This window comes from Oenanthe melanoleuca, chromosome 2 (genome assembly GCF_029582105.1).
Source record: "Oenanthe melanoleuca isolate GR-GAL-2019-014 chromosome 2, OMel1.0, whole genome shotgun sequence".
In the NCBI taxonomy this organism is placed as follows: Eukaryota; Metazoa; Chordata; class Aves; order Passeriformes; family Muscicapidae; genus Oenanthe; species Oenanthe melanoleuca.
The window spans coordinates 122,228,040-122,250,563 of NC_079335.1; the positions used below are offsets into that span (position 1 = coordinate 122,228,040).

Genomic DNA, 22,524 nt, shown 5'->3' on the forward strand with positions numbered 1-22,524 from the left:
AGACTTAAGAAGAGTTAACTAACAGACTGTTTCAAAGACACTGAGGAGCTAAAGGACAGATGTGGCATATGGACCACCCTAAATTAATATACCCATCCGAGGATTCTTGTGATAATTTTTGAAATTTTGGGTGCACTTATGAAGTTCCAAGTGCAATCAAGTTTCTCGAAAAGATAGAAGTGACTGTAAAGAAAAGGAAAGGCAAAATATAGTTAAATAACTATTGTTACTGCTGGGCAAGAAGAAGGCAGACTTCTGGGAAGAAGAGGGCAGAAGTCCTCCTGCAGAGGGCCTTAACTTTCTGTAGCTTAGCAGGTGCTTCAAAAAAATCCCAAGCAAACAGCTGAAAGTAGACCTAAGTTTCAGCTGCAGACAGACAAGGTTGTTTGTTTTTTCCTTACTGTCTTTTTTTATCTGTGTTATATATGCCAAATATTTTGACTTTCACTTTCATAATACTTTGTTTCACATTTGAGTTAAATTTATTGGTAAGAAAGTTTAGATTATTCAGTGGCCATTTGAAACACTCTGCCACTGGTGTTTTTCATCCATTCCAGTTCTGCACAGTATGGGCAGGAGCTAATAGCTTCCAGATGTCAGCAGATGTGGTAGCATCAGCTAAAAGTGGTAACTGAGCTGTTGTTTACCTGTTTCCTAGTGGAAGATAAATAAATTGCCCTTTCTCAGCTTCCTGCTTTTCAATACTACATAGATAATTTTATTGGAGAAATATAAAAACATGCTTATTTTGTTAGTCAAGTGTGAGAGGTTTATTTTTTTTCCCCATTAGAAACGCCACAGTTGCTTTTCATAGCTTTATCCCTGCCATGAGTAGTGTACTACAGCTCTGTGGATAATGACACGTGTCTGCCAACAATCTGTTTCCATGTATTTGTGAAAAATAATGAGAGAGATTCTCTTCATTGTTCCTTTAAATTGGAATACCTTGGAATTTTCATGACAAAAAAATCAAAAGCAAGCCACTGCCACGTTGAGGAACTAGACTATTTGCTCTTCAGTATTTAGTTTTTCTCCACCATGTATCAATTATGAATCATGACCCACATAAGCTGAGCAGTGGTTGTGTTTGTGTGCTCCTGCTGAAGGCAAACAGAGCAGCATGGCAGACAGATGCAGCATTTTTATATAGGTCGTGTTACTCTTCCTAATTCGTGTCCCTTTACTGTTAAGACCTTAGGCACAGTCAAGCAGTCAGGATAGTTTGTCTGCTGCCTTATTAGTGTGAGATTATTTCCCCCTTCAGCATTAATTAAATGAGATGCATTGATTTGTGCTGACTCTACAAAGCCCTCTGTGGCTACAAGGCTTATGTGGAGGATTAGAGAGGAATATCTGTGTATCAGTGAATACTTCTGCAACAGCTGCTAGGAGAATGGAGAAATTTTGTATTTAATTTCTTGTATGTGCAATAAAATAAAATCTTGTTTAATATAACAGAGTCTATATAGACCAAGATGTCTGTCACAGCTTGCTCTATCCACTTTTATTAGGATTCGTAAATGTGCTTTTTTACTCTCAATAGGCTAACCTGAAGCAATGCAAATTTATCCAGAAAAAAAATATCAGTGTTAAAATTTAATTGAGACTTTCCATTGAATGTTTATTCAAAAGTAAATATATTTCCCATAGGAAATTCTAATCTAGTATGGTAGTAAGCCTAAGTTCTCAAATTGTTATTAAGGCTCTTTACTGTTTCATAGCCTATATATTTTCTCATATTTTTAAAAATCTATATAGATTTTTGTCATGTGCTCTCTAGCCAGAAGTCCTACCTTAGGCCTCTGAATTCTAGTGCTTCCACATCTGCCTTGTCAACAGGACATCAGTCTTAAAGCAGTCATCCATCAATACAAAGAGCTGTAGTTAGTTCACCAGAGGAAGAACTACTGATGCAGGAGATAGTTAAGCATGAATAATTGCTCTCAGATTTTGAGGCTTTGAAGGGTTATCCTGAAAAAAAAATAAAAATCTTATGGTGTCCAATCTATCTTTCCATGGCTCAACAGAAACATGAATAGTCTCTAGAAATATGTATCTTTGGATTCAAATGAAATGCAAATACTTACATATTTCTTTATCCTGGAAGATGAGGTCCATGAACTTTATATTTCCTGGAAAAAAATCTATAAGAACTGCATAAACCATTTTGACATTGCAGGTTTTTTCTTTGAAACGTAGTATGACATTTAGTCATGAAAGTAGGGGCATAATTCTGTCAGTCCTAGGGACGACAGAGGTCATGTAAGCCTTTTGTGAGATGTTTGTGTTTGCACCCTTCAACTGGAGTAGTCAGTCTGTTCCTGCACATTGCACATGCAGTTCGTGGGGAAAAGTCTCATATCCACCTACTTATCCTGCTTTGTCATTAGAGAAAGCATGAAGTCCATTAAAGTCCTCCCTTATAAAGTATCCATCACATCTGTTAATGACTTTGCTTCAGGAGCCCAGATTTTATAGCCAATTAGCAATGGGACAGTAAACTTTTCCCTTTTGCTAATGAGTTCAGTTCATACTCCTAGTGGTTCGAAGCAATTTGTTAAATTGTGGTTCAGTAATCTTTAATGATAGAATAGCCATGTTCTCACTCATAACAGACAGCTGCCCATTTCACAGCCTTATAGGGGCTGAAATAATGGAGAAACTACTGCCCTGGGAACAGACACAGGCCCTTAGATAAAGACAACTCCTTCCAACACCTCTCTGGACCATGTAGAGCCCTGTACCACAGTACACCACAGTCTCACTCTCCAGCATCCCTCAGATATTGTGAGAAGGAAATGATGGAGAAAGCATCCACATCCATGTAGTGAAACACTTCAGTCAGGATGAGAAACAGCAGGGAAAAGTGAATTGCTGATGTCCAGAGAACATATCTTCAGCCCTCAAAATGTTGGTTTTCTCTTTCACTGTCCCTCCCTCACCTTCTCAGCTCTTCTTCATAGACATTTCACTGCTCTAATTCTTTCCTTCTCTCTGCATCTATTGTATTTTAGGTATTTTACCTTGGTAATTTCTTCCTTGTTCTTTGAACCTCAAAGCTCTGGTAGTGCAATTTAGTGCAATTATATTAACCAACCAGTCTGTGTGATACCATTGGGTGACATTCCACCATGGAGACCCTTACCCAAGCACTAGAGGCTTGTTTCTGTAGTAAAGTTCTATACTAACACATACACAAGGCTTGTCTAACACAAGTGGCACTTTTCAAGGGTGATTTCATCAAACTGGTAACAATACTGAAAATTTAAAAATGGCTCCTTCACATCCTTTTCATGTCAGAAACTATATATCTGCATCACCAGTGTCATTTACATGTAGTATTTCTGGTTTCTGCATTTTAATATTTTTCTGTATAACAACATTCTGTCTTCTCACTTGGTAACATTGTTATGGTGTGAACAAACAAATATCTGAAATTTAGCAAAAACAGCAATAACAACAACAACAACCAAGTGTAAACTTTTCAAAGTTCTTGACCATCTGCTTTCTTGGACTTGAGGGAGGATTGCTATGAACTTATGGAGGTTGTCCTTAATCACCCTAAAAGATGGCTGATTCCATACACAAAGAAAGGCATCTGAGGTGATGGCAAGTCCAGAGAAGCTTTTCCTGAAAAGTACCAATTAATAGGTAGTAAGGGGAGTGGAAGAAGTAATTTGCAACAAGGAATTTATTTTTTTATTTGCTCTTATTTCTGTCTGTAAGCAATCTGAAGCGTGCTTCTGCCTCAGTTCTAAGGGAGTCCAGTAGCATAGCTAAATGTTAAATAGTCTGTTGAGCAAAATACTGAGGCCCCTGAGAGGAAATATATGCCAAGGGATGAATATGCCAAAAACTTTTTGATGTCTGATATAACAAGGTCATTTTCTTTTTGCATACTAATTACATGTGGAATGCAAATCAGAGAGCACAGTGTTTGTATTTCTTCCCTTTGTCCTCTGTTTTGATTTGTGAGAACATTCTTCGTTACATTTCACTCTCTGGCCAGAGGATACCAGCATAAGCTCTTGAGAGCATTTTGTTCTTTTTGTGCTTCACCAAGATATTACTTTTGGCAGGATGTTTATTTCTTTTCTCCTCTTTCTTTGTTTTCTATTCCCGTGCAGAGTCTCCTTACAATTCTCTTGACTTTATGTTCTCAGCCATTTTTTTCCTCTTCCCTCTCTCTGTCTTTTCTTACCCTTTCCTCTATTCCCCCATAGTCCCTCTTTTGTTTTGCATTTCCTCAGTTGTATTGAATTCTGACTCTTTTCTATAAAAAGTAACTTCATATAATTATAGAATATCCTGAGTTGGAAGGAGCCCACAAAGACCACAGAGTCCAACTCCTGGCCCTGCACAGGACACCCCAAGAGTCACACCACGTACCTGAGAGCATTGTCCAAACACTTCTAGAGCTCTGTCAAACCTTGTGCTGTGGCCACTTCCCTGGGGAGCCTGATCCAATGCCCAACCAGCCTCTGGGTGAAGAACATCTTTCTAATATATAATCTAATCTTTGTGTTCTTCATTTATTTATTTTATTCTCTTTCTATTTGGCTAAGCCCTGAAATTCCTTTGTGGACCCCTTAAAACAGTGTTCTTAGTATACCAGTGGTTAGGAGTGTTTTAATGCTTGTCTTGCATCTTACATAAGTGTTTTTCTCTCTGTTCTCCAAAAATGCTCTGCACTTCCAGAATCTCCAAGCCATCCTATCTTGTTAGAGCTCCTTTTAGGTGCTTCATTGATTGACTCTGTTCTTGTTGTCTTCTTGACATGTCTTTTCCATTCTTCTTGTTCAGCTGTTTAACTTTCATATGTGGAGTTTGAGTCTTGGTGCTTTTCTGAGAAAATAGGAAAGAGGGAGAGGAGAGCATCATAGGCCAGATATCATGAAGGTGGCACAGGAAAGAGCTGTATGGTGAACAGAAGCTATTCCATGAAGTGTGCAGGATTAAGGACCCAGTTCAAGATTGCAATTCAGTATTTTTTCATTATAGAGTGTGTGGGTAGTGTCATCTGGGCCCCTGCATCTTCTACAAAGTGCATTAACATATCAGCAGGTTGCAGTTTTCCATGCTATAACTCTTAGTAAGACTCTGGGTCTGTAATAGGATGCTGTTTTGCTTTTTTTGCACTATATGGTAAGGCAGTTCTAGTGGCTGACTTCAATGCAGATATTTCAAGGATAGTATAAAGGTTGCTCTAGTGATATGGTTTCATTTGATAATTTATGGAATCACTTGGAATATAGCTCAGGGTAATTAAAATGTTACCTGGAAATTGCATATAGTATCATGTATTTGATACAACTTCTGTCTGCAAGATTCTAAATATGTTGTTAACCTTTTTGTCCTTGTTTGGATGAATTGAAGGGAAATGAAACAAAATAATTTCTAATTTGTCAATTATTTTGGTTTAGTATGTTCCACACAGGCTCCTTTTAGTAGGCTATGAAATATTGTCAAAATCCCAGAATACCATGGTATCCCAGAGAAGATCTTGGCAAAGACTGGGAAGATTCCTTTGAGAGTTATTAAGACAAGCTCAGATGTCTATGGAAGTCCTTAAAATAAAGTCTTCATGAAGCAGCCTGTACTAATTTAAGTTACCTACTTAAGGATATACAATATCTTTTTAAAAACTTGAATTTGGGTTTTTCAGACCTTAATTACCAGATATAGAAATTTGACAAATGGTAAATGGAATAACTGTGTTATAGTAGAAAGGTCTTTCCAGAAAAACATGTTGAAAGTAAAAGCAGCATTTCAGAATCACAAGTAATTTCATAGGGCAATGAAATCTTCACTTAGTTCTGTCAGACAATAAATGTCACTAAACATTTATTGTTTGAAGGGAAATGTTTCTTTTAACTTGTTTTGGGCTTTTTCCATTTTAATTCAGTAGCTTCCTGATTGTGTATAGCACCCGAGAGGACTTGTTGAAAGCTCATTTCTGGTGAAGGTACAGACTTTGGTATGTATGCAATCAAACTTCAGTGTAGGATGGAGCTCTGAGATAGGGTACATCAGGTTTCTAGGACTCAGAAATGTCAGGTAAGGTTAAATGTAATCAATTTTGCATCTATTACTGCAGGGCAACCTATGTCAGCACCTCTGATATGCAGGGATGTGATCCTCAAAAATGTACTTTATACACTAACCTAGTGTCCCTTTCATATCCTTTCACTGAACTGGTCACTCAAATGGCAACAGATATTTAATAAATATGCTTGTAATTCAAAGTAATGATATTATAGTCATTTTAAGGAAGATACATTTGGTGAACATTAGTTTCACAGTCCTCAAGTCCAGGAAGTGCTCTTATATTTATTTAAATAATTAACACTTCTAAACAAAATAAAACCATACTGAATAAAACCTGAATTTGACCATAAAATATCCAAATGCTACTATATGTTTTTTTTACAAAAAACGTCTTTTCTTTATATCTAAAACAAAATAACTATATCTCAAACAACCAATTAACTAGAAATGGGTATATAGAATTGAAATCTAAGTGTTTTGATTCTTTACAAACTTTGAGATTGGTTGTTATTGGGTGCTTTTAGAAGAGACAGCATAGGTTAAAAACAACTCATATCTGATGAAAGGACTGATCCCTTTCTAATTAAAAAAATTCTATCTATCTGACAAACAATTGAAACATCTGAAGTCTAGGAAACCATTAAAGTCTTCTGAGGATTATCTTAGCCAAATATGTGTCAATTTTGCAAATTTTTTCATTAAATATTTTAATAAAATATTTTAATAAAATATTTTACTATAATTTTAAATTCACCAAGGTTTTTAATCTGCAAAGTGAACATTTGCTAATGGAAAATACTTTGCAGATCTGACACATGAAAGGGGAGAAGAGAGTTAAGGATAGAGTTGTAGTAAACATTCAGTAAAGGCCAGCTTTTAATTTGATGTATTATAGCTTCTCCCTTAAATATTGGAATAAATTACACATATGGTAGAGCAATGGCATATGTTGCTTTTGAAAGAAAGACATTTTCACTTATTCAGTGAATTGAGGCCTCATGTTACTCCCTGCAGACCATGTCATACCCTCTTCCAACCTCTCTGGACCAATGACTTCTCCAAAACAAACATCTGCTTTTCCATTCAGTGCAATTATTCAGTGTGCTACTGGGGGCAGATGGTTGTTAATCGGCAGATCATTAATGTGGCAGGCTACTCTCTCTTTCTAGCCTTGGAAAGGTCACAAGGTGTTAAGTTCCCTTGCTCCAGGCTGGAGAGATGCATTTCTTCTCAGCTGGATTTTTGATGTATAACTGCAATTTAATTACTTGATACAGTTGTGGAGTATCCTTTAATTAAACATTTTTGCCTTAAAAAAATTACATATCATTTGTACAGAGCAAGAATGATGCCACCAAGAAATGGTTAGTGTCAGTTGCACTGTAGCTGTCAGAAAGTTTGAATGCTGATATCTGGAGAGTGTGAATCCTAATCAGATGGGATGATGAGCAGAGAGGATGCTCAGCTGCTACTCTTACACAGTCTCCAGCTATATGTGTCAATTTTCTGCAGAATTTAATTTATCCCTAATGATGAAGAAATCTCTCTATTCACACAGTCCTGTCAAGTCAAACTTTGGAGAATCTAAATGAAGCAGACGAGGGCTTCAGGGAGAAGTCACAAACTGACATGCTGAAGAGATTTCACTTTCCTTTCCATTCATCCAGGGTACATTGAGGAAGCCTGCATTATTCCCTGTCCCTCAGACTGCAAGCTCAGTGAGTGGTCCAACTGGTCTCGCTGCAGTAAGTCCTGTGGCAGTGGGGTCAAGGTTCGGTCGAAATGGCTTCGTGAAAAACCCTACAATGGTGGAAGACCCTGTCCAAAGCTAGATCATGTCAATCAGGTAATTTGATCTGTATTTGCATTATTGATATAGCTTCTTCCATACCTCAGACAACCCATTTCTTTGTATTTTTTGTTGTAGGAAAACAATATAAGGAGCAGATAAAGGTAGAAGGAGTATGTGTTGGTTTGGAGTTCCTCAGGCAGTAAAGGATCTTCATCTGCAAGAATTTTGCATATTTTGTGAACTGCAGATTGCAGACCATAAAACCTGCTTACATGCAGATTTTGAAGACTGTGTTTCCAAAGATCTCTTACCTGAATGGATTCTCCAAGAGAAATGGAGAGAAATTTTGTACAGAGCTGTGTAGTGACAGGACAAGGGGGAATGGCTGAAAACTGAGAAGTTGCACTTCCCTGGAAGTGTTCTAGGCCTGGTTGGATGGGGCTCTGAGCAAACTGGTCCAGTGGAAGGTCCCTGTCCATGGTAGGGGTCTTGGAACCAGATGATCTTTAATGTCCCTTCTAATCTTCTAATCTGTGACAGTGGGTAAAATGTCTTATTCCAGTTGCTCAAACTGACAAGATTTTTATTGTCACTCCCCAGCCATCTTAGATCAGTCAACAAAACTCTCAAACAGTCACAGAGTATCATCCCAGTGTCCCTTAGTGGGTTCTCCTCAAGCTGGAGCTTGACCACCTTGGGTACACTTGCCCTGGCAGTGCAAATGCACTTCCAGTCACAAATGCACTTCTGGAGTCCATCTCCCACACACTGCACTTAATATTGCAGTATGGAGCAGAACCATAAAATGTGATCCAAGAGCACCCTGGAAGAGCTTGAATGCTTGGACCACTAATAAGCATTTAATCTTTAGGACTAAGTTTAGCACGAGCCCAAGTTAAACCTCTGAAGTTTCTTTCCTTGGAGAGTTTTAGAAAGGAAAAAACATTCCTTGTCAATTAACTTCTGCTCTTCAAAGTTGATTTATATTCATATTACTGTTGAATTTAATTTAGTCTGCAGAGGCATATTAAGCAACCACATGGTCTTTTCTGTAAATATTCAGAGATTTTTAAAAACTGTGCTCTAAATTTGCATTTGAATAAAAATTCATGTACTTAATATTATCCTATTGACATTTTGCAAGAACAAAATGAAATGCCTTGTTTATCTAATTTTCTACTTTAGGGGATGTAATTAGTTCTAATTTAAAAAATCATAAGTGTCATACCACAGCTAATAAGCTAAGTTTGTGATCTACTTTAACAAAATATGAACCAGAATGAGGGTTGCTGGATTTGGGTCAGCATGTAAATATGCTTTAAATTAGGAGGAATGTGTTTCAATAGGAGCAAATTATAGTCTATACAAAAGTCTTTTTGCTTCTTTAATATTTATGTAGAACATAATAGGCGTGTATTTTTCTGCATCAAAGGTGATTTTGCTGGAGGTCTGTCAGTTGCTTTTATGCAGCACTATTGCCCTCTGCTGGTACTTTGACTCATTTGGTCTCTGGTTACATGGTGTTTGACAAATAATAATAGTTGATTCAAAGTACAATTATTGTAAAAATAAAATCGAAATATAGTACTTTCATGAGAAAGACAGATATTACAAAGATTTTGAAGAATGTAGAGGCTGTATTTTTCATTTTTAAATACATTTCTTTTCAATTCAGAAATATGCAGAGAAATAAACAGATATTCCTATTTTGAATTAGATATTTAAACTAAATATGATTCACCATTCAGCTGGAAAAGCACTGACTTTTCAGAGTCAGCATTCAATAATCATTCAATATAATGTGTTTTAGTTATATATTTATTACTTATAAATGCAACATGCTTATTTACATACATATGACCCACAGTGGAAATACTGGATCTTTGGTGCCCACAAGTATGTGTTCTATGATTTACAGAAGAACATCTAGGAATTCTGAACCTGGGGAAGGACTACAGCATGTTGTCTAGCCCAGGGAACAGGAGATGGGAGGGAGAATTCTGACAGTCTGCTACATACACAAAAGGCTGCTGCAAAGGAGGAAATAATCAATTTTCCATGGCATCATGGCTAGGATAAAGAGCAGTGGGCTTACACTGCTGCAAGCAGATTTGGGTTAAGCCTTGGGAAAACTTTCTAACAGTAAGGCTGGGAAAAACTGAAATAAAATGCTTAAGACCTTGTTAAGAAGTGGTTCAGTGTCTCTCAGGGCTGACATGTGCCTGTGATTTGAGGAAGGACTGAGCACAGTGAAAACTGGATGTGTCACTCACAGCACTGGGTGTGTCGTTCCTCCTGGGCTGTGCATGCCAGGCTGGCTCCCGAACCAAACTCCAACTGAAAAAAGCTTGCTCAGTGCTCACTTCAGTAGCTAAAAGACATCATAATTACAGTAATAATAGAGTTTGGTTGGATATAAGAGCATGTCAATGGCCATAAGATGATTTCAAATGAAAGGACTAATCTGAGACTGTTTGAGAAATTAAGGACATCCATCTTTTCATTGATTATAAGCATTATTTTCCCCCTTATCAGGAGCAGGATGAGTATACAATTCTTATACCACCCAACTGCTGTGGCCTGCAGTCATAGCTACAAAAATGCCAGTAAGGTCAGGAGAACACCACTCACATGTGCAATGCAATATAAAGTCCTCCTCTGGATTTCTGTCAAGATACCTAAATTTTATGTTACTACAAAAGCTGTTGAGTGTGTGGGGTTTATATATTTCTTCTTATGCTAACCAGGGTCAGATATATAGACATTTCCCTGAATTAAGGCTTTCCTATTCTCTTTTTGGAAATTCTGGGGAAGAACAAATTTTCAACAGAGTCCAGTACCATCCTTAAGATGCATTTTCACCACACACTTTTATTCCTTTTATTGTTTAGGTAGCTCAGAGAAGCCCAAGTATGCTGACAATGCTGGTGGTCTTGTGCATGGGCTGATCAGCTGCATAGTGCTATCAGACTCTACACATTTAGTGTTCAAGGCATTGTATTTTCTGTGGTATTTTGTTGCAGGTTAGCTATCAAACCATCAACCCTCTTTTTCTATGCAAGAAGGACTGCTGAAAAGAAATCAAGAACTTGTTTGAGACAAGTCTTAGATTGTCCAGCAGTTTTAGTTGTGCTGACTTGACACCTAGAATGATATGCCAAATTAGCTGGTAAAATTTCAAGGCAATGGGCTTTAAGTAATTTATGCATAATTAATATATTCCATGAAAGACTTAGGAAATTTGGAAGGATGGGAATTGACGGTTCCATTTATTTCTTTGAATCTATTACACTTATGCTGTCAGAAGAATTTCAATTGATAGAGAAGTCCAGTGTCCTCCAAAAGCACCATGGATTTTCTCTTATCTAAGAGAGACTGAATTCCCTACTGTGTAAAGGTTTGATGCTCATTATAGGCAAAAAGGGAAAACAGTTCAACTATCTAATCAAGAGACTAGGTAATATACATTGTGATTTATAAAATTTATTTTCTTTGAAGGGCAAACTTTTTGCAAATTACCTTATGACAGCAAAGGAGATTCAAGAGAAAAAAATAATGCCTTTTGCTTTGCAGAAGTAACAATATTATCTATCATAAAAGCTAAATTGATGCCATTTAAATACCTGTGTTTCACTCTAATAATTCTAACTTTTTCTCTTTGCTTTTTTTTTTGGGTTCATGAAAATACTTTCTTCAGGCACAGGTAAGTGTTTATAAAAGAGAGATTTAAGCTCAACCTGTGCCTCTTGCTCAACATGTGCTGTCTGTCCCTTTTTCTGCAATGTATATTTGAGTCAGTACATGGAACACTGTAGAAATTGCTGTATGAGATGTCACTTAAAAATTTGTACTCAAATCTAAACATAATACTAATGTTCATACACAAATATATTAGAGTTATTTTAAGCATACATAATTAATAAATGAAGTGAATCAATATACATTTGTATAATTTCTCTTAAAGTCGCCTCTCCTTAGTAATACAAAAACCCCACAGCTAATAACTGGGATAATAATATAATAATAGTGGGATGGAATCATGGAGAAGAGATGTGAAGGATAGAGGTAAAGTGCCAGCAGAGTTTTAACAGCATTTTTTAAAAAGTTGTGCTCATGAGCTAGTGCAGTTACAGATTCTGTGTTAGTTGTGTTGATGTTTTTGGTGGAAATGGCACAGCATGGGCTTAGTGGCAGAGAAAAACAGAGAATCCATCATTCAATAGCATCTGTCTATTTGTTATTTCAGTAGTTTTCTAGCAAGTATTTGATCTCTATTATTACTATAGTATCTAAATATATACTATAGTATCAAGTTAATTTTTTTTTTGCTTCCCAAAAATAGAGCATTAATATTTTTCTGCATGATCCCTTTTGCATGCTTATCTTACTTGTGTGCCCAAAACTGACACTGAATGTGGTTTGCAGGTGTATGAGGTAGTCCCCTGCCACAGTGACTGCAGCCAGTACATATGGGTTACTGAGCCCTGGAGTGTCTGCAAGGTCACCAACGTGGACTTAAAAGAGAATTGTGGAGAAGGTGTTCAAACAAGGAAAGTCAGGTAAAACTATATTGCTCCTCTTTCACTTTAAACAACCTTCACTTTCAGTTTTGGCTGCATTTAATTTTATGTGATTCTATGTAATGCCTAGCATTGAGTCCAAACCTAGACCCTGGCTAATATAAATCAGACTAGATCCAGAGAGGGCAATATGACTCTGTCTACTTGTTATGGATATAGACTTTGATTCCTAATTCAATCTATTGGAAATTAAAAGGCATCTGTGTAAATTAAGGATGAATACTAAGAAAATAAAATTTTTAAAGTTTTAATAGTTCTGGATTTAAAGTTATCAGCTGAAGTATGCACAAAATATGTCTAAACCATAGATGGTTTGCATTATTCTGGTTTAGAGGTAAGCTAATGTAAAGCAAATCACCTGCCCAGGTGCTCTGAGCAAATCACTGATAGGGACTGTCTAAATTATGTGCATGCCTTTATGTTGCTTTCATCTCTGAAAATAAGGATTGTGTTTGGCTCTTCAGCTTTTCTTGGTTATTCATAGATCAATACTTATTTCATTTATGTGATGGCAAAATGGCAAAATGCCTCAGAATACTGTAGAACACATACCATATGAAATCCATGGCAAATGAGGTTTATGTGCAGTTCTTTGTTCCAGGTGCATGCTGAACACTGTGGATGGTCCTTCTGACACAGTAGAAGACTACCTGTGTGATCCTGAAGAGATGCCACTGGGTGCTAGAAAGTGCACATTGCCATGTCCTGAGGACTGTGTTATGTCTGAATGGGGATCATGGTCTCAGTGTTCTTTGGTAAGAAGTGTACTGAAATGTCACATTTATAGTTCTGGGAGGATATTTTACTGAACTGATTACACCTGTAAACATCTATATATAGTGTCATCTTTAGGGTTGTTTTTTGTTGTCTGCAAACAAAGTGTGACTGTACTTTCCATTAAGCTAAATTTCTCCAGAACACAGACTAAAATGTGCCCAGTGGTCGCTCTTCCCAATGTGGGATGCCTTCTGTGTGGTGGAATAGCTCTGGCAGTGGCTTGTGAGTCTGTCTTTGAGCCTAGCTCTGAGCTCTGCATAGTGGCACAGTCACTGAACTAAAACTGTCACCATCCTGGTATGAGTGACAAAGTCTGCAGATCAAGTCTGAGCATAGAAAAGTAACTTTGGTTCTCCTCTCCCATTCCTTCTTGACAGCAATTTCAAAGAGAAATGTAAAAAAAAAAAACCCAAAACAAAAATCTAAATGTGTTTCAGGACTTCTGAGAGGCTTTGGTGCACTGCATTGTAGCATTTGGAAAGGGAGCATCTCAATATCCTCTTTATGAGTGAAGTAGTTCCAAAGTACTGGTACTGAAATATGCACTAGTTAGGAAAATAGAGTGGTGTTGCTAGGTGAAAGGAAAAAGAAAAGGGTTTCTCTTATACATTAGCATGAACTTGTTATTTTACACTTGTGTTTTGTGAAAGGATTATTTAAAAGGTTGTTGTAATGCTGCATAAAGAGGTATTAGGGTGCCAACATATTTCAGCTGTTTCCAATCTTACTTTCAAGCCATGCAATGGAAGTAGTGTCCGTGAAAGGTCAGCTGAATGCCTAAGACAGCCAGATGATGGAAAGCCATGTCCTGCTGCCACCGAGGCAGAAGCCTGCACTCTGAACAAGAACTGCTACCACTATGACTACAATGTGACAGGTATTTGTGTTATTATGCTCTAGTGACAGCCTGAGACCACATCTTACAGCTCATTTCCATTCACCTTACAGGATGGATTTTTCTGCTTTCTGTTCTTACCCAGAGGCAGCTGCGGAACTTGTACTGAAAACGGATTCAGGCTGTTTGATTCAGATAAAATATTAAATTGAGAATTTGCATGTGAAATGTGCATGCTGTAACTCCAGGAATAGTATTTCTCATATCATTTCGTGATTTACTCAAAATCCAAACAGACAAAACAAAATATGAACTTTTCAGGAAGGTACCATGACACTGACTATTTGCAATAAAGGTCGCTGTTTCCGAAAATGTGTAGCAGCTGGGCTCCGTGAGCATTTTCATGTGTAAAAGTTGCTTGTGAGGGTTATTTTAGGCCATCAGAATTAGGTGGGAGACTGGATCATTATGAATTCTATCTGAAAGTCTGCAATGCTAATGAATTCCTCCTTTGCAGACTGGAGCACTTGTCAGCTCAGTGAGAAGGCTGTCTGTGGCAGTGGTATCAAAACGCGGATGCTCGATTGTGTTCGCAGTGATGGCAAATCTGTTGACCTGAAATACTGTGAACAGGTGAGTGAGTACCTGTGAGAAAGCTCCTTCTAATGGTGCTAATTAATACTGAGCCAACTGAGCTGTATGGCATCTTCACCAGATGTTTTGCAGCACTGTTCATGGGTTGTTAAGTACCTCTGAAATGAACCGAGCCATCAACTGATTTTTATACTATTTCCTTTGGTTACTTTTAAGTGCCTCTGTGAACGTATGCTAATTATTATGTCCTGAAGGAAATGAATTGGAAACAATAATTAATAAAGTAGAATAAAGGTAATAAATCTCAATCAGAATACTAATCATAATTCTAATTTGATACAACTTCAGCATGGAGTCTTGGACACCTGCCAGTATCAATCATTTACTCAATGTGTTGGAAAATATTTCTCACGTGTATTATTTCTCATTCTGCAGCTGGGCTGAATGCTAACTTCTTGTATCCAGCTGTGTGATGCAAAAAATACCCAAGCTAGTGTGAAAAAAGTGTGCAGCATGAATGTAATATTAAATAGGAGCATATATGGAGAACTAGCTGGCAGACAGGAGTCCTTAAGTTTTGAAAGAGACAGTTTGCAAACTAACCTCCAATTTGACAGCACTGGTTTCCTGATATTTTTTGTGTTGGTCCCAATGCTTTCAATTGCACTGAGACCATAGTATGAAAAAGCCATGAAGACAACAGCGGCACTACTTTAAAGGCAATCCTACATGCATTTCTGAGGGAAAGTAAGTGCATTTGTTTCAGCTGGCATTCTCCCACCACCATGACATCAGTAATAAAATTACTTAATCAATTCATAGGAGACAAAGGGGGAAGGTTTCCACAGCAGTTTTGGCACCAACAGCTTTTCTGTGGAGCCCTTCTGGCTTCTAGCTGCTCTCAGGATATGCCCATAGAAAAGAGTCTCATCAGAAGTAGAGGGAGTCAGGAAACTCATCATTTACTTTGGAATACAATTTTGTAATGTGTATCTGACCTACTTCTCCAATCTCCTCTGGCATCCTGGATTCTTGAATCAATAAGTTCTTATCAAAGGTAGAGAGTTTTAGCTGACAATTACTTCTGTCCCATGTTCCTCCTTCCCTAGTAGTTCATGTATTTCTAATCAAATCTAATAATTTCACAGAATCATAAAATAGTTCAGGTTGGAAGGAATCTTAAAAATCAAAGCCCCTTCCTTTCACTATAGCAGGTAGCTGAAAAACCCCCTCCAACCTGGCCTTGTGAACACTTCCAGGAATGGGACAGCCACAAAAACTATGTCTCAAGAAATAACTCGGGATATGAGTAGCTAGCTGCAAGTTAATATGGCAATGCATTAATACTTTTAATAATGTTTCAATGTGTTAAAAAAGAGAAAGAAATGTCTGTAATTTCTAAGAGATTACAATATTGATGAATTAATATCAAGGCATGATGTAAAATAGCCATGCAAATAAGTATTTCAACCAAAAAAAATTTTTTTTCATTTGAATTTATGGGAAAATATATTTCTTGTACTATAAAGCCAAGAAAATATTCCTGTTAAGCAAAAATTTAAAACAGCATTTAGCACTGATTACATTTTACACTGAAATCTCATTTCAGAAAACCTCTGGAGTTTTTCTGCAGTTAAGAAACGAAATTTTATTATTCAGAGAAGTAATGAGGGCAAGAATATAATATCTCAAGAGCTACTTGCTGTAGATGACAGGCCAACAGACATTACTGCTGTGGTGTCCTGGATTTATCAACAGCCACTGTGCTGCATTCTTATTTGCCCTTTTGATTTGCTAGATCACATAGCGCTACATCTTCTTGTAGAAAGCTCTGATCCACTCCCTAGTCACACAGTTAAGACTATTTGTTAAATTATGGATGTGTAAGCAGTGGTCCAACAAGGTCAGAGGCTGATCCAATAACTGAGGAGTAAAAGCTGTTAAACTGATTAACAGGAAAGCCAAGCTGTTCGGATCTTAACAGACCCTTCACTCTAAAGATGTGAAAGCCAGCTCTGTGACCTTTGAGGTCATGAGAGGAGAGTGTTCAAGAAATTATCAAGATGTGAATGCACACTATACACTTCTTGCTAATGATTCTTCAGGTTTCTGCTGTGTTTTTGCATTAAAGGTAGTGCAGAAATATTAAATGAAGTTCAAAATAAGGTGTATGTGGTTGAAAAAGTTGATGAATAGGAGAAATACAAAGTAAATTTGTAATGAGCTAGCTAAAGAATTTTCTCTGGGCTTTGTGCTTTGTACTAGATGTATGAATAAAATGTATAAATAAAGGTTTGCTTAATTTATGTGTAGGTACGTGTACTGAATTATGTTTCTTATTATATGCAAAGAAGAGAGCTTATAATAGATAAACCTACACTGATCCCTAAGAAATTAAGACACATTATTGCAATGAGTTTTTATATAATATATGACTCAAGAAAGTAATAAAACCATATATAAAAAAAACCCTTCATGCTGAACTTTGTCTACAACCATCTCCAGGTACGAGCATCAGCAGAGTTAAATACTAACATTTCATATAACATATTTCATTTCATAACCTGTGTTCTGGTTTCCTTATGTGTTCATAAGATCTTGTGTTTGAGTTGATCAGCTAAAGAAGGTAGGCAGTCATCCTGATTACTGCCAAGATAAATCAATTTCTAGAGCTTATTCCCAAGTCCTGGTTATGTTAATGTAGTTCTCTTCAAACTCTCAAAGCATAGCAATACTGGATAACTTGGTTTCTACTTATCACAAGAACTTGACTTCTCTTGCTTTGAAAATCAAATCACCTAAAGCAAGCTGATCCTATTCCTGTTCCTTGTAGACATATTTTCATTAATTTACCATTAATTAAGGATGAGAAAAGCCTAGAAACCACCAGTTGTGTCTGCATTCGAAAGCAGACTGCTGGTTTATTGGTGAATAGTCTGCTTTGTCAGATTAGTGATTAACCTCCAGCAGCAGGGTTTAATCTTTGGGGCCAACCATTCCTATAAACAAATGCAGATACTTCTTGTGGATCAGAGGATTTAAAGAGCATGCTGGTGTGGCAGCCTGCTGCCCCTGGCACAGAATGTGACCAGAAGCACAGAGCACACAGGGGTAGCTTTCAGTACTTGCCGTGGTTGATTCAGAAACCACAGCTCATCCAGAACAAATGCTCCAGGGCAGGGGAGCTACTGAACACTTTTTCAAATATTTTCAAAGCTCTCCAAGTTGAATTGTGGTTCATCAGTTCAAGGAAGGAGAGGAACAAGAAAGGAATATGTGAACACTTTTGAATTGCAAACTGTCAGTTCCCCAGATCTATTTAAGCAGCACTTCAGTATCTGAGACATGCAAATAGGAGGTCACTGGGGGTAATCTGGCCTTCTGCTTTCTCCTCTTCACTGTTAATATCTTTCTTGAGCTTTTCCCTCTTGAGCTGCTGAAGTCCAGCTGAGAAGACCAGTCTGAAAGAGAAGAGTCATGTTTCTATAATTGGCAGGAATCAATTCAGCAGGCTTCAAAGCCTTTGCTCAGAAGGTTTGACCCAAATATGGACTTCAAAGAGGGTTCTCTAGCTTCCTAATCATCCAAATGCCAGATTATCCAAAGGTTTCAGGTGTTGTCTGTGTGTGATACCTGTATTATCAAGGCTATACTGAACCACGAAGAAAAGCCAAGAACTCATTCTTTGATGTATAAAAGTGAAACTCTCATTTGTCTCAATAAATGGTACTGCAAATGCAAATTTAAAACTTGATGAATCTATCAGGAGGAGATATTCTCAGTATTTGTGGTAGTTGCCAGTATCATGTCAATATCTTTGTATGAAAAGCATGAGGAATGGAATGGAATGGAATGGAATGGAATGGAATGGAATGGAATGGAATGGAATGGAATGGAATGGAATGGAATGGAGTGGAATGGAGTGGAGTGGAGTGGAATGGAATGGAATGGAATGGAATGGAATGGAATGGAATGGAATGGAATGGAATGGAATGGAATGGAATGGAATGGAATGGAATGGGAGTAATCATGCACTTATACAGCAAATTTGGAAGAAAAAAGAGAGGCATAAGCAGATGCCCTAGGAAGAAGCACAGACATACAAGAGTTTCCATCTACTTCTTTCACAGTCTCCACCTGTTTTCAATTTTTGAACTGCTTCTACGTGATGGGGATTCTGTCAGTTTGAACCTTCATATTTCTCTTCCATTAACTTGTTCAGTGTCTCTTGGGCTCCTGCAAACTTTTAGCATCTGCAACATCTTCTGAATATCCAATACATGTTCATCCTCCTCCCTTTGCTAATTTGGAGCTTGGCTTCTCATATCACTTCAATTCACTTATTAATTGCTGTTCAGTATTTTGCATTTCTCTTTCAAAATACTTCATAAATTATTTTGGCCTTCACTTATTGTAAAAAGTAACACTAGAGATGAAGCCCTCAATTTATAGGTTCTAGTTTAGAAAGTGATTGTGAAAATGGGATTTATGCATGTATATAAAGATCAGTATATGCATTAGGACTGTCTTGAAGTGAGAATTTTAAATGTCCTAATTACTTTAGTTTTTACCTTGCACTGATGATACAGGCCTGGAGTTCTCTGCTGACCATTTAACATTTTCTTTCAGCTTGGTTTGGAAAAGACATGGCAAATGAATATGTCCTGTGTGGTGGAATGTCCTGTGAACTGTCAGCTCTCTGACTGGTCCACTTGGTCTGAGTGCTCTCAAACATGTGGCCTTACAGGTCAGTACATACCTCTGGCATATTTTAAAGACTGAGTTATCTTTCTTTTTTCTTTAATAAAAGTAATAATACCTCTCTTTCCAGAACTAAAAAAAATGTAGCTAGACAGGGAGAGTTACAGGGATTAAGTCAGCCTTATTAATGGAAATAATATGCTTGAGTGAGATTGTGCTCACTGAAAATAATGGGAATTTGGTGAAAATATTTTCTGATTCTGGAAAAAAGAGTGAGATGTAATGAATGATATACTGAGACAAAATTAAACATTGATTTGAATATTTATTTTTCAGCTGGTGGGGGAAGGAAGAGGCAGCAGGGATTTTCTTCTAAATTTAGTTATTGGTGGTATTTAGTTAGACAACTAAAATTGTTGCAAAAACAAATTGGAACTGGTCTTTTTCAATAAATTCTAGCCATGTAATAAATTCAGTGACCACAAATCTTAACTACTTTTGTGCACCCACACAAATATCCATCTAGCTGAGGAAGAATTTTGTGTATAAGTCTGTTCTTTGCTGTTCTTTGGAGTTTTTTCTCCAGTACTTTTCAAGAAAATCTTTTTTTCTCCTGTAACATCTCAGTTGAAGCAGCTGTGAATTCAAGAATGATGATGAGGGTCCGTTTGGCAAACATCTTTCTAGCTGTCTGCAGTGAGCACAGCTGTCTGGGAGATTGATATTGTTCTGCTTATGCAAGCTTGTGTAGCTTGCTCTCAAGAAAAGATTCATGTCATTATCATTGGAGTACTCAATTGCAAATGCATGAGTTTGAAATGTGGAATTAAAGATTAATTCTTTTGGCTGGCTAGCATCAGGTGTTATATAGGTAAATCTGTGTAATGCTTTAGTTTAATATAAGCCTCATTATACAAATTTAAATAAATATGGATTTTTTTCAGGCTTGGCACTTATATTTTTTTTATAAATGTATTAAAATATCACAGCTGTGTCGATTTTGTGGAAACCTGAGGTGACATCTCTAGACCAGCCATTTGACCATTCCTTCTGACACAGAAGGAAATTTTCAGTTATATCACATGAACTCTCTGTAATGAAGCATAATAGTCTAATGTCCACAGCAAGATGAAAGGAGAAAGAATTGCTAAAAGGATAAAAATATCTTCCTCTTTCAGTTTATATAAGTATTTGAAATAGAACCTGTGTCTCAATGAAGCTGGGTAGCATATCACGCACAGTTGAAGAGGAGATAATTGTTGGATAAGCCTATTGTATTTTAATTTTCTTTGGACCTGAGTAAAGAATCCTCCATCTTCTGCAAAATCTGTATGTAATGTTTTCCACAGAGACAGTGACTGAAATTTGCAAGTTTTTGTTTGCTTGAATCAGACAATTATGGGACAAGTGTTTCTGTGTTAACCTAGGGAAAACCACAACATGCTGGCCTCTTCTAGCAGCAAGCTCCAGATGGGGAGCAGGAGTCTCCACTGAAATGGACAAATATGTTGTCACATTCATAAAGAATATTTTTCTTTGGCTTCTGAACTAGGAAATCACTGCTTTTGTTTGCTGTTACAGGAGCAATACTTATCAGACATCCTCCTGCACTTCTTACCCTACAAATGACAGAATATAAAGTGTCTGACTTGGAAAATGTGAATCCACATAACAGACAAGAGCCAACAGATCAGCTTTACAATCCAATTTGTCAATCTGGAAAAAATTGCTTTATTCAAATACAATGGTTTTCAGCAAAATAGAACTGTCTTGAGGAATAAATCAGTCTAACCACTTTTTTGTTTGTTATATTGCTGATTTTTTTACAGGAAAAATGATCAGAAGAAGGACCATAAATCAGCCGTTTCAGGGTGATGGGAGGCCTTGTCCTTCTCAGATGGAGCAATTCAAACCCTGTCCAGTAAAACCTTGCTATCGATGGCAATATGGTCAATGGTCTGCATGCAAAGTAGAGGTAAAAGACAGTCATGGAATGTGTGGATCCAGGCATTTGTGATACACCTGGATACCTCCTTATCAACTCTGTAAACAATTTGCTTCCACCTCTCTTATATGAAAAATACAGGGTTTTTTTTCCTTAGATTTCCTATTAATCAGTGGATTCAACAGTGTCCTACAGATATTCAGAGTATGAATGTAAACTTTTGTACCTGAGCAGCATCTTTGCTAATAATTTAAATGCTTCTATTGTAAAAGAATATCAGCAGAAATATATTCGCATATCAAAGATATCTTCACCTGACATACTGCTCTTGTTGCAATTCTAAGGCATAATTCAGTTCCATAGTTTAAGGAACAAGTAACAGTGACCAGGAATTTTGTGTTGGGTTTTTTTTTTTGTTTCAGAAGTAATGAACCAAGTCTTCTCTTTTTTTCTTCTTTTCTCCTTATTGGAATGAACAAATAGTTAAGCAAAAATAAAAGGAGATGGAGTCTTTTGGCACTTTCTTCTGTCCAGTATCAGTCAATATCAGTTCTCCTTCTGCAGGATGCTCAATGTGGAGAGGGAACACGAGTGAGGAACATCTCCTGTGTGGTTTATGATGGATCCACTGAAGATGTTGGCAAAGTAGTAGATGAGGAATTCTGTGCAGAAATAGAGCCTATTATAGATGGTGATAAGAAGATAATACTTGAGGAGACCTGCACTTTCCCTTGTCCAGGTAACAAAGCTGTTCAAATAAATGTTGCGTTTCAAGATTGGTTGGGTGTCATTACAGCTGTTAGGGCCTAGCATTAGCCACAGGCAATTAAGTCTTATTCATCTGCTTTACTGATTGGACTCATCCATCAAATGACCAACAGTTACTTTCTAGAAGTGTCTACTTCATGACAATAAATCAATTAGTAAAAATACTAGATTTTAAATTTATATAAGACAGGATCTCTCTGTTACAGATTGTATCTAAGATGTATATATTTTTCACAAAATCTATTGAAATAAAACCTGTCTTTGACTCTAAAAGAAAGGGTATTGGTTTAAGCTAAAATATTAGTGTTGAGTGTCTAGACTACCTAACAACTTTATTAATACTTTTACCAGTGGCTAAAAGGCTTGATGCCTTTTATGGGTGTCTAAGGAAGATAAGCTAAGGCATCTTATTTTTTTTCTTTAAGTGTTCTATTTCAAATGAAACTAAAGTTTTGTTCTCTGAGAAAACATGAGTGCCCCTAGT

The 22,524-nt window shown here is 37.0% G+C and overlaps 1 protein-coding gene across 1 annotated transcript in view; it reads left to right on the forward strand.

The window, feature by feature from the left end:
- THSD7A (thrombospondin type 1 domain containing 7A) overlaps window positions 1–22,524 on the forward strand; it is a 254,711-nt gene that overhangs the window by 219,392 nt on the left and 12,795 nt on the right. Inside the window, exons 16-24 of the mRNA XM_056484539.1 lie at window positions 7,716–7,894; window positions 11,538–11,543; window positions 12,266–12,399; window positions 13,022–13,175; window positions 13,933–14,074; window positions 14,550–14,665; window positions 19,256–19,373; window positions 21,157–21,302; window positions 21,837–22,011. Of these exons, the coding sequence (XP_056340514.1) occupies window positions 7,716–7,894; window positions 11,538–11,543; window positions 12,266–12,399; window positions 13,022–13,175; window positions 13,933–14,074; window positions 14,550–14,665; window positions 19,256–19,373; window positions 21,157–21,302; window positions 21,837–22,011 (1,170 nt within the window). The remainder of the gene's footprint in view (window positions 1–7,715; window positions 7,895–11,537; window positions 11,544–12,265; window positions 12,400–13,021; window positions 13,176–13,932; window positions 14,075–14,549; window positions 14,666–19,255; window positions 19,374–21,156; window positions 21,303–21,836; window positions 22,012–22,524) is intronic.